This window comes from Alosa sapidissima, chromosome 12 (genome assembly GCF_018492685.1).
Source record: "Alosa sapidissima isolate fAloSap1 chromosome 12, fAloSap1.pri, whole genome shotgun sequence".
NCBI lineage: Eukaryota > Metazoa > Chordata > Actinopteri > Clupeiformes > Clupeidae > Alosa > Alosa sapidissima.
In genome coordinates, this window is record NC_055968.1 from 27,971,896 (window position 1) to 27,983,325 (window position 11,430).

At 42.4% G+C, this 11,430-nt stretch overlaps 1 protein-coding gene across 1 annotated transcript in view; it reads right to left on the reverse strand.

Moving 5' to 3' along the window:
* Positions 1 to 10,928, reverse strand: part of si:dkey-21p1.3 (collagen alpha-1(I) chain) — a 33,459-nt gene extending 22,531 nt beyond the window's left edge. Inside the window, exons 1-8 of the mRNA XM_042057790.1 lie at positions 10,729 to 10,928; positions 7,175 to 7,276; positions 4,204 to 5,626; positions 3,705 to 3,775; positions 2,122 to 2,175; positions 1,108 to 1,227; positions 686 to 724; positions 217 to 270 (exon numbers count right to left, since the gene is read on the reverse strand). Of these exons, the coding sequence (XP_041913724.1) occupies positions 217 to 270; positions 686 to 724; positions 1,108 to 1,227; positions 2,122 to 2,175; positions 3,705 to 3,775; positions 4,204 to 5,419 (1,554 nt within the window). The 5' untranslated portion in view covers positions 5,420 to 5,626; positions 7,175 to 7,276; positions 10,729 to 10,928. The remainder of the gene's footprint in view (positions 1 to 216; positions 271 to 685; positions 725 to 1,107; positions 1,228 to 2,121; positions 2,176 to 3,704; positions 3,776 to 4,203; positions 5,627 to 7,174; positions 7,277 to 10,728) is intronic.
* Positions 10,929 to 11,430: the final 502 nt, after the last annotated feature.

Genomic DNA, 11,430 nt, shown 5'->3' on the forward strand with positions numbered 1-11,430 from the left:
ACAATTTGTGGCATTTTCACACAGATCATAAACTCCTCTGCATTACATTATATCTTAAAAAAATACAATTATATGTAGTCCTCACAATGATGTGAAGGACTAAATTATTACGCACACCATGGGAATCCATGAACCCAGATGACCTTGAAAGGAGTAAGGGACCAGGGAGTAAATTCATTGTTCCCAACCTGTAATCAATATTTCATGTGCACCTACCAAGGGCCCGGGATCTCCAGGGGGGCCAATGGGGCCTGGGGAGCCCTTCTGTCTCTGCAGAGGAGAGAAAACTGATATTAAAAAGCTATTAATATCTTTGTCTAATATGACTATTAAAAAGTCAACATCCCAGCTGACGGCTTCTTACACTGTTGAATGTCATGCTACATGAAGTGTATGTAAGAACACAGAAAATATCAGAATCTGCAAAAGGAAATAATATTACGTTTCACAAGCTAATATATTCACACACAATGGCAGATACCTACTATTGGTTTAAACAGGTGAAGTGATCTCAGTTATCATATCAGTGTGAGACTAGCAACTAAACATTTACCATCTGGTAACATATTTAGATTTGTCCACAGTTGCCAGTAACATCTCTGAGGAACCAAAACCATTTCATAACCATATTCTGCAACCCAACCACTGGTTTTCAAATGATTAAAAACCAGTTGGAAATACTTACCGGCCAAGACGACACAAGCTTTTTATAAAACTTCGTTTTCTGTAGGTAGAAAGAATGACACTGAACAATTAACACTTTGCAATATACATGACTGTATGAAGGGTTCAGATGCAAAAGCCTCTAAATGCCACCTATGTCAAAAATGAGATAAAGATGGTGAGGGGATGCTCTCCACACATAGTATACGCTAATCAAATAATTTAACTTCTAAACCCACTGAATACCACTCTCTTCCTGGTCTGAAATATCGATTTATAGGCAAAAACCTATAGGAGCCTGAATTTAAATGCTCATTTAAAAGAAAAGTGGTCAGACGGATTTAGAGGGTTTTGCATCTGAACTCTTCGTATGTACTGTATAATGTAAAGTGTTCCTTTACATCAGTAAAGTGAGAAGAGAAACAGATCTATAGATGGCCTCACCTTGAACATGATCCACTCCTCCTCCGAGGTTCTCCATACAATTATGGCAGGCATCCCTGGAGGCCCAATAGGTCCCCTGTATCCAGTGCGTCCGGTTCGACCCATTGGCCCTGCGTAACCCTGCCGAAAAAAACACAAGAGAGTAAGTATTGAGGCATGACAAAGCAGTGAGTGAACTGTCCTGAGATTACCAGAGTTATGGCAAAAGGCAATGTAGTAATTTAGTAGCAATGGTGCAAACAGCAATGATTACTCCTATTTGAGATTTAGAATTACGCATTTGTCATTAACTTGGAATCTTTAAATGTCTGAATCTGTTATTGAACTGATGTGTTGTGCATGATTCTCCTTGCATCTGTAGCTCAAGATTTTCTTGGTAATTGTTCCATGTTTAATAACTGAACTATCCTGGTTGGGACGCGTTTCCCAAAACCAACTAAATTAGCAACATTTTCCCATTGCCAACCAAGTAAGCTGCTAACAGGTTAGCAACTATGGTTTTGGGAAACGCACCTGGGTGAACCCAAACGAACGTATTAGTTAACCTGAATTTGCTCTGCAGGTCAGTCTGGAAAGGATCCCATTGACGCCCGTTTCTGGATCATTAAAAAACCCAGGGTCTCATCACAAATGCTTATTCAGCATGGAGTGGGCTTTATATGACGACAGATAGAGATGCATTGAACACAACCAATGGCTGCAGCTATACAGTATATTTTTTGGAACTTATTGGAGTAAACAACTGCATTTAATGAACAATTAAAAAACAATTTTAATGTGTTTGCTGCACTTCTGAAACAATTTTGTAAGAGTTTAATGCACCAGTTTTAATTCAATTTCACTGCTGGTCCCTGGAAGTTTAAGGGAAGTTCAGAAACCTGGATCCTTTCTAGAGAGACATGTAGAGCAAATTCAAATTTGCTAACAGGTTCATCTGGGTTCACCCAGGCTAGTTGATAACTGTCATGAACTGTCATATCTAATCAAATGGACATTAATATAAACAAATCTTACTTTATCGCCTTTGGGTCCACGTGGTCCTGGCAAACCAGGTTGGCCTTGATGCCCCTAACAAAATAATAATGCAGCACCATGCAATCAGTTACTTACCATAGCTTCAATCTCTCTATGCATCAAGTAAAAGTTGCATGAGCCAAGGAAAAAGTTAAATATGCATTTGCCTTAGAAATGTACTGTGTGCTCAGGGATGGATCACTGCATGGGCCTACCGGGCCCAGGCCCAGGGGCCCAAGGGGTCAGGGGGCCCTGAAGCCCAAGCCTTTGCATGGAATCATTGCCTCAATATCAACAAATCAGGATGTAGGCTATGAATCTGATTGAATTTAGTATTGGCCATCCCCAAAATGCACCAGAACACAGGAAATCAAATCAAACAAATTAAAAAAATTCTGGGGGAGGACCCCCAAACCCCCCCCTCCCACATATATGACAATTAGTGGAGGGCCCTTAATACATTTGGGCCCAGGGGCCCGGAAGTTCATAATCCGCCCATGTGTGTGCTATTTTGTTTATAAGAAAATAGAATATATCCAGGTTTGTACACATTATCCTGAATATATGTTGATGTACGATCATGAATTGATGAATCAATGAATCACAAAATCCTCCATGGTGATAGTTGTATCCATTTTCTGTATAATGTGGTAATTAAGAATTAATTTATATACAGGACATACTGTAATTATACTAAGTGAACCACTGCTTGGTGATATGGGGTGTAAATTTAGGGTTAATGTAAAAATATGAAAATGTCCATGTCCATGCTAATGCAATGATCCTGGCCCAGCACATTGCAGTAGCCTGAGAGAACCAGAAGAGGGTGTGTGAGTCTCATTTTTCCACCCAGCACCTCCCTCCCTCCCTCCCTCCCTCCCTCCCTCCCTCCCTCTCCTCCCTGCTTCAGGAGTCTCTTCTCCCACCCCCATCCCCTCCCCTTCTCCCAATATCATTTGTCTCCCTGTGCCACACATGGGTCTGTATTCCATTTTTAAAGCCTGAGTGGTAGATGTAAATGACCAGCCTCCTCCTCCCCTCTCCAGGCCTTAATCGAATCAGCTCAGCGCAAACTCAATTTGCCATGAGGACCCTTAGAAGCAAAAGGCCGTCCATGCCCTGACCAACTTGTGTGGCTGCCAGGGCTGGACACTAAGCTCTAGACAATGAGTCTCATCATTCTCTATCAAATGGGCAGACTTGTATTTTGCCTGGTTTTAATTAGGCATGATAAGAAGTCATGAGTAGCTATAATGAAAATAAAACTGAGGACAAAAGAGTGCTTGTCCTAATTACTGAATCCAAAGATTCAATGAATGTGTGATGGCTCAGTCACATGACTTCAGGTGTTGGATAGGTAATGAATTAATGGATTAAACATCAATATGGCATCTATTTCCTGCCTCCGGGAGGAGAATCTATGTGAGTTCCTTCATTATTTGAATAATGTGATTATGAAATGGCTACTAGACTTCTCACAGATTTCAAATGTCAGATATCTTTCCTAAATGACACTTAAAAACAATGAACACATATTTGCATGAGACCCCCAAGAGAGCCCTGCCTATGGGCACATTGCTTACCCTCTGCCCTCTTGGCCCCATTCCGATGTGCTGGCTTTTGTGGGGAGAGTTGGCTCTCGGTGGATGAGGGGCTGAATTTCAGAAGAAAAAAAAAAATAAGGGGTCTGATCATGCTTATTTCTGCATATCCAGAGGCTAAACAAAGACAGCAAGAGCTATGAATAATGCCATCTCTCCTGATCCTTTCATTTTCTTTACAATTCTCATCAGTTTACACAAAGCAACAAAATACCAGACAATATCCCTACAAACTAAGTGTCATATATAAGATTAAAGAGATGATGGTTGGTACCCAAAAGCATTTAACCATAAATAACAAAAGAAATACTGTGATTAAGTACGTTTATAGACTATTTATTCTGCTTCTATCTATCTAATTCTATCATCACTTGGGTGCCAATTATTTCCAAGTGGTTGGTACCAGTTGCAGTGACAAATCATCCTATTTTGGATGGCATCCCATTATTGTGGATGTGCGGACACACGTCCAGTGCTCTACCTGGTATCCTGGCAGGGCGTTGGGGACAGTGCGCTGGCAATGGCACACCATTCACAGCTGGACTGCATGGACCCACCTCAGGTTTCCTCTTGTCGGGAAATCTTCCTGATTTTGGTTTGGTTTCCGTGTCTGTTTGACCCCTTTTAAAGGGCCCCTCTCTCTCGGCCCCCTCAGGCCGTTCTATTGGTGGCTCCTGAGTTATGTGTTCAGCTGTGGCATTTTCTGTTTGTAACGTGGGTGGAATGGTCACCTCTGCATCCATATTTGTCTCGGACGTGGCTTTGCCAGCTTGTTTCCAGCTGTCTGGGGAACCGAGTGTACCACTGGGCTCACCGGTCTCGACGTGCTCCTTCTGAAACATGCCTCTCTCTGGCACAGAGGTGCCATCTGCCTTTGGCTTCCACTCTGGCAAATTTGAGGCTGCAGCCAAAGTGTCTGTCAGAGAGACTTTCGTAACAGCAGCATCAGGTTTCAGAGTCACAGGCTTAGATAAGTCTGACTGCCCCGTTGATTCTGTTAGCACTTGGACAAAGCTGTTGTTTACAGCTAATGGGCGAGGGAGTATGATCTGTCCAGTGGTGATTGAATCATTGGCCTTTGCAGGTTCTAGAATCTCCAGGGGTCTATTCCCCTCTGAGGAGGTCCTTTGAGTTTTAGGCAATAATGGATGATTCTCCTTTCTGGGTGATTCATTGTTTGTCTGGTTGGTAACTGATTTGGTGCCTTTTGACGGCTCAGCTCTCACCGACTTGTCAGAGCTAGGAATCCTGGTAGGTTCAGCGGGTTGTGCTTTCTCTACCTTGGGAGAATGAATGGTAGACTCCACAGCCCCAGTTTCACCTTTGCCTTTGCTAACATTTGGTCTGTTTTGTGAGACTCTTAATTCAACGGACGGCGTGGATGTTGTATTTGTGACACCACTGAAGCCCTTCAGATGCAGGTTTGTCTTGTGTGGCTGTTTCTGAGGAACGGTTGAAGGAACGGTTCCCTTGGGTGGTTGTCCTCCGGAGGTCCTGTTAGGTGCTGGCAGTGGCGGCTCCTTCGTCATGCCGGACTCCTGCGCTGCCCCTTTAACCATTGAGCTGTTTCTGAGGAGAGAACTCTGCCAATGTCCTTTCCTGTTATTTGGGGTCTGTGACTCACCTAGAGAACTTGGCGTCAAGCTAGTTGCATTCTTTGGCTGTGTTACTAAGTTAGTCGAGGATCTGGACATCATACTTGCATTGGAAGGCTTATTTTCAGCTGGGTTGTCAAATGCTTTCCAACCATTCTTTTGGTGAATGGCTTTTAGCAGAGAAAACTTGGTTGTTGGATTCTTCTGTCTGTGGCCAACTTTCTCCCTCCCTGTGAAGCTGACCAGACTGGGAAAGATGAGGCTCTCAGTCCTGCCTATTGCCTCCTCAGCAGACCCAGAGATGTCCTCCTTGAAAACAATGAGCAGAAAAAGAAAAATAGACTTGATAATATTTTGGCAAAACTGGAATTGAATTGAAACACTGGGAAAAAACGTTGAAAAAACAAATGCAGTAGCTAATTTATGGTTATGGATGGTTATGGTTATGGATACGCTGTTGTCCAAAGCAACATACAAATACAAAACAATATAAAACTTAAATTTAACAGGGAACAAATAAAAATGTTAGTCAGACTATAATAAGGAGAATAGCAATGATAAACAATGTCAATTCAATCAATAGCCTAGAAACAAACAATGAAAATGAGGGGAAAAAAGCAATAATAAGTTATTGAATAATAATAATAATAATAATAATAATAAGAAGAAGAAGAATAATAATACGTCAATTTAAAGGGACACCAGGCAACGTTTTCGTGTTAATTAATCCTCTTCGTAAGTCGGTATATGGTTAAATGACTCATTACGGGGCGAATGAAGGCTCTCTCGCCCGCCCCTACTGTCTGTACTGTCTGTAGGAAGAATATCCCACTTGCAAGTTCGGTGTATCCTACCCGCCGACCGAAGCAGGATCAGTTTACAGCACAGAGGCAGACTAACGAAACGCTAGAGATTGTTGCAAACGTGTGTATAATGGCAGAGCCGGCGAAGAAGCAGCGAAAACCCTTGACTGAAGACGCAAAGAAAAGGAAAAGAGCTTCAGACCGAGAGAGGGGGAGTTTCGTAGAGAAAAAGCATCAGGCTTGCCTGGTGTCCCTTTAAGTTAACTGGTGAAATAGAAATATTTCTATTTTTTCAAAGGCTTCTCTAGAATAAAGCTTTTAGGTTTTAGGCTGAACTGTTTTAAAGATTCACAACTAAATATTGTATTTCAAATCCTAGAAATGACGATTTTTAAGATATGAATCTGTGATCTGTAATGCAATACTAAACTGTGGCCTGCATTGATCCTAATACTTTCACAGTAATACTTTCACTTGATACATATGGAGACATTTCACTATGCATGTGTGTGTAGTATACAGTCTAGCCCTAAACGTTTCAAGGCTCGAATAAAAGTTTAGGAGGACCAGATGCAAAGAGGAAAAAAGTCGACCTCAAGAGAGACGGCTTTTGCGCCAAAGCAAAGGGTTTTTTTTTTATCCTCTCATAAACCTCACACTCCTATGCAGACTGCTTCATGACCCAATATTTCACCTGACAGTCAGATGCAGAAATGGCTGTAAATTTCCAGGCTGTGCTGCAGTGAAAGCGGGCAGCTTAGAAAAAACAGCTGGATTTGGTCAATGCCGTGCACATCCACTTTTTTACAGCAATTTACTTAAGCCCTGCAGTTTAAAAACAGCACTTTAAAGCTGATATTGAGCCATGTGAGTCTTTTGGACATTTATAGATCATTTACAAAATCAATTTTACTTTGATTTAGAGTGTTCCAAACCAGCCTAACAAAGAAATACCAACCACACAAATGTCTTGCAATCAAAGCCAATTCAAACTTGTGGTTACATATTTTTAATTAAAATCTGGGTTAAAGTTGGTATGAATTGTCTCTTTTACCTGAGAGTCTGAATCTTGGAAACAAGTGGAATTGTAATGCTCACAGTAGAACTTGGCTGCAGAAGGATCCCCCAAAACAAAAATGATCTGCTGTATTGTACCCTGTGATGAGATAGAGAATTATTTACCATGAGTCAGACAATTCTTTGAATCATATGACTCTTTATCTTCTACATAATAAACATATTAGACATTTAATTGAACTAACCACTACCAACATGCTTGGATCTCTGATGTTCTACTCTGTTAGTCAGAGGTGGAATAGATCATGTTTAGAAACAAACATGAAGACATTATAGTTTTACTTTCCCCATTGCTAACCCTAGCTAAACACATTTCATTAATTAGTTCAACTGTATGAACACTAAAATGGCTGACAGTTTTTGAAACTGCAATTTCCACCTAAATGTGGACTTCTCACAGGCATACTTCTTGGTTTATCTTTTGGAGAGATAAATGGCTTAATTGTGATCAGGAGACAAACATTAAACAAAAGGAACATACGTTTAAAGGAGAAAACAAAACAATATGATCATATTCTTAAAATACATTTGGAACAGAACGCAAGCATTAGAAAAAAATATCCTGCACATTACTGCTGAGAAAGTGCTTGAAAGTCTCTTCCACACATTTCAGATGTATTAGGGGCTGCTTAATGAATACACATGAAAGGACGAGTAAAGAGGCATTTCTCTCAGTATGCAAAACATGGGGCTTAGAGAGACAACAGATGGTAATTCAACCGTAGGAAGACTCAGAGGGAAAGTCTAGTTCTAGTCTACATGCAATGAATAATGCAAATGAAAGCTAAAATGATGAGGGAAGGTAATGTTGACAACCTGAATGAAACACTGCATAATTTGAAATCGTATCTCTAAAGGCCCATGTATTATTTCTACTTTGCTTAAATTAAGAACTGAATGTTGTGGTTTTAGAGTGAGGTTTTCCTTCAACTTCAAATATGAAGTTTGTTTTTACCACCAAATCAATTAATTGTTTATTCCTGCAATAAACAGCAAAACAAGCAAGAGCCAAAATAATGATGCTGGGCATGAGACCTCATGCTGTCACACGGTCTGCGTGACTGACAACACCAAGGTCAACCAGCGCCGACCCCGTCAACGACCCTCTGTGTCCATGGAAACCCCTTTCTCACTCTCTCAGGCAGCCTCAAAGTGCAAACGCAGTAACAAGGCTTCACTTTCACGTGGCAGGCTATTTGCCTTTCACATGAAGACCTCAAACACTCCCCAGACGTTCCATTGAGGACCCGGTGTAGCTGTTGAGGCGGAACATACTGTATGGTTGGGTTTCTAACTGCTGTAAATGTATAATTGGGATAGTGCCACTTTGTTAACGACTCAACTAAAATTAGAGCCAACCTGTGATCTCAGAGAAGATGGTATCCAAGGACGACACGTATTAACAATGTCAGGGAAACAGTGAAAGAGGAATAAGAATGAGTGAGAGAACAGACGGTGCAGAATTTGAAACATCAGTAGCTGTATCCAATGAGTGTACTGTATGTCACTGTTAATGAACACTGCAGTTATCCATTTTAATCAATAAGCCACAGAAAGACAGAAAATGCCAGCTTTGAATTTTGACTAAGCTTTTCTTTTGCTCTGGAACTGCTCTACCCCATTTGAAAGCATCTCAACATTTAACAAACACACTCACAGTCCACGCTGAGCCCAGGATCAACACAGTCGAGACTTTCACAAGTCCAAGCACCGATATCACTGGGCACCTGCTTTTTAGAACTCTGCTGGGTGCCTGGGCTTGATTTACGGCCCCTGTCCTGGGACTGTGTGAATCTGGCCTCTCCCTCATCCGCTCGCAGGCAGATGCCAAAAGGCCCCGGGGCTTGATCCCGGCCCTCTTGAGTCACTGTATGTAGGAACATGCTGCTCAAACCACATGAAGATGGCTACAGGGGCCCCAGGGACCTGGTCCCCATAGCTTACTACAGGCATAGGGCAGGAGACAGGCTGTCAAACGAGATGGTCTGAATTTATTTGGAATGACAGTGGTGGGGCTATAGCTTGTTTCGGTTGGTTGAATGGGACAGGACAACTAGACAGGAACCAATTCAACAACCCCATTGTTTGGCATCGACATAGCAGCATAACATAGACCCTTAAAGTTCTGCAAGTTTTTGAGGCCCCAAAACTTTTCTACAGTCTGTTCTAATAAATTATATTTACTGTTAATGAATACAATTGGATACTATTGACTGCTAATCCAAACAGATATGTCAAATGGTTCAACACAAAAATAAAATAATGAAACAAAACAGTAAAGAGTCTCCACTTACACAGCAGAAGAGAAGCAGGATTACATTGGAACCATGCATGACTGTAGAGTGACGAGCTGGCTAAAGTCTTCCTCTCTCTCGCTGTGTCTCTCGGTGCTGCGTGACAGCTCTGCACCAGGCGAGGCACCCAGCTGGGGCTAAAACAGAGCGGAGCCTGGAGGACAGCCAGTGCTGGGCAGTCTCTCTCTCTCAACACCCATGACCGCACGGCAAAAAGCAAGAAAAAGTATCCAGCAAAGAACAGGGCACCACGACTGCTAACACATCCACAAGTCACAACACTACCGTGTTTGCTGTTAACGGACACTGAGAAGATTGGCATCCAATAAAAGTCCTTGCTAGCTTTTACTCCATTTGTGTGTCTACATATATTAAGCACGTTGACTGTTTATTGTTATCGCAAAATGTTGAAAAAGAACTTTGAAAGGCTTTTTGGTAACAAACAGGACTGGGCAAAGGAAAAGGCAAAGTTTATATATGGTGCGTGGGCAATTGCCGTGACGTGGGTCGACTTGAGGAATGGTCATCATGTCTCAAGCCTAAAGACCACCCACCCGCTTGTGTCCACACAGATGAGAGCTAGGACAAACATAGGCCAAACATAACCCCCACACTCACAAAATGATCTAACCATCAGAAACTACTGCAATCAGCAGTTATGATAGTTTGATGATAATGCATTATTTCTTTGAAAAGTTGTTGAACCAAACAACATTCCTAGATAGGCATAACAGGTTTTAGAGAAATTGTTAGCATACTCTATGCTGTATCTGCCACATACTTTGTTAATAGACAAGTTAATATGAGGGTGTAATGTGACACTTAAATGGAAAACCTAATATAATCAAGGGGTGCCATAATCCCCCTACAGGTCACCTCTCTCCTGCACTGTTTACAGTAATTGCGATCCTAATCTAACAGACCATGCTGATAAATGAATCAGATGGAACCAAGCAGGAGCAATTAGCATTTATATTGTGTTAGAACTGCGATTAAACTCTACACGAGAGACAACCATACAGATAAGCAGTGTGTGGTCACTAATATTCACTAATAACACTAATATCCCCCCTAGCTATTTCCTTCACATACTTAGCCTTTATCATTACCACATTGGCACCACCCTCTTCCTCGTTACACCCCAACCTTTGAGTCCAGAGGGCCTGAGAGCTCAGGCTGGGGCCTGAGATATGTGAGAAATGTAGCACCAGGCTCCAAAAGCCCCGACTTGACTTACGGTAAAGGGAGTGAGGTGGGGCTGCGTGGCCCCTCCCAGGAGCGTGATCCCTGCCACGGACACCTCCAGGCCCGGGTAGTTCCTCCAGGGGACTCTGTCCAGCAGTCGGCAGTCGACGAACACCTCCAGCCCGGAGAGGGAGATAGACAAGGCCAGCCAGTGCCACTCCCCGTCCCACAAGAAGGCTGCCGGGAACCTTTTCCGTCAGCCGCGATGGTCCACACGTGGTTGAGAAAGAGGAGAGACGTGTGATTGGGAAAATATGAGTGGCACACATCACAAGTACTGCGGCCCCTGTGATGTTGTGTGACGTGATGTGACCGCAATTGCTTTATGAGGGTCATAGGGCCTCAGTGAGAGACATTATCCTGTGTCTAGTGAGGTTGTGTTTGGTAGAAACTAACCCGTTGCCGGGAGACCCATCATGGACCAAGCTGTACAGACAGTTGCACCTTTCACAACACAGCGTGTACAAATGCAATGATGTGGTGAATCCGTGTATTATTTACTGCACATGTGGAATATTTCAATATCTTTGCATTAATTTATAGTGGTTGAACATGTACAGCACACAATTTAGCACCAAGTGAACAATCAGTCCCATAATGCTAGAGTTGCTGGCCCATTGCTCTAACAGTTGCATTAAAATAAAAGCCCAGACTATGATGAGAGAACTATGTGCTGCGGGGTCAGATGTAAATG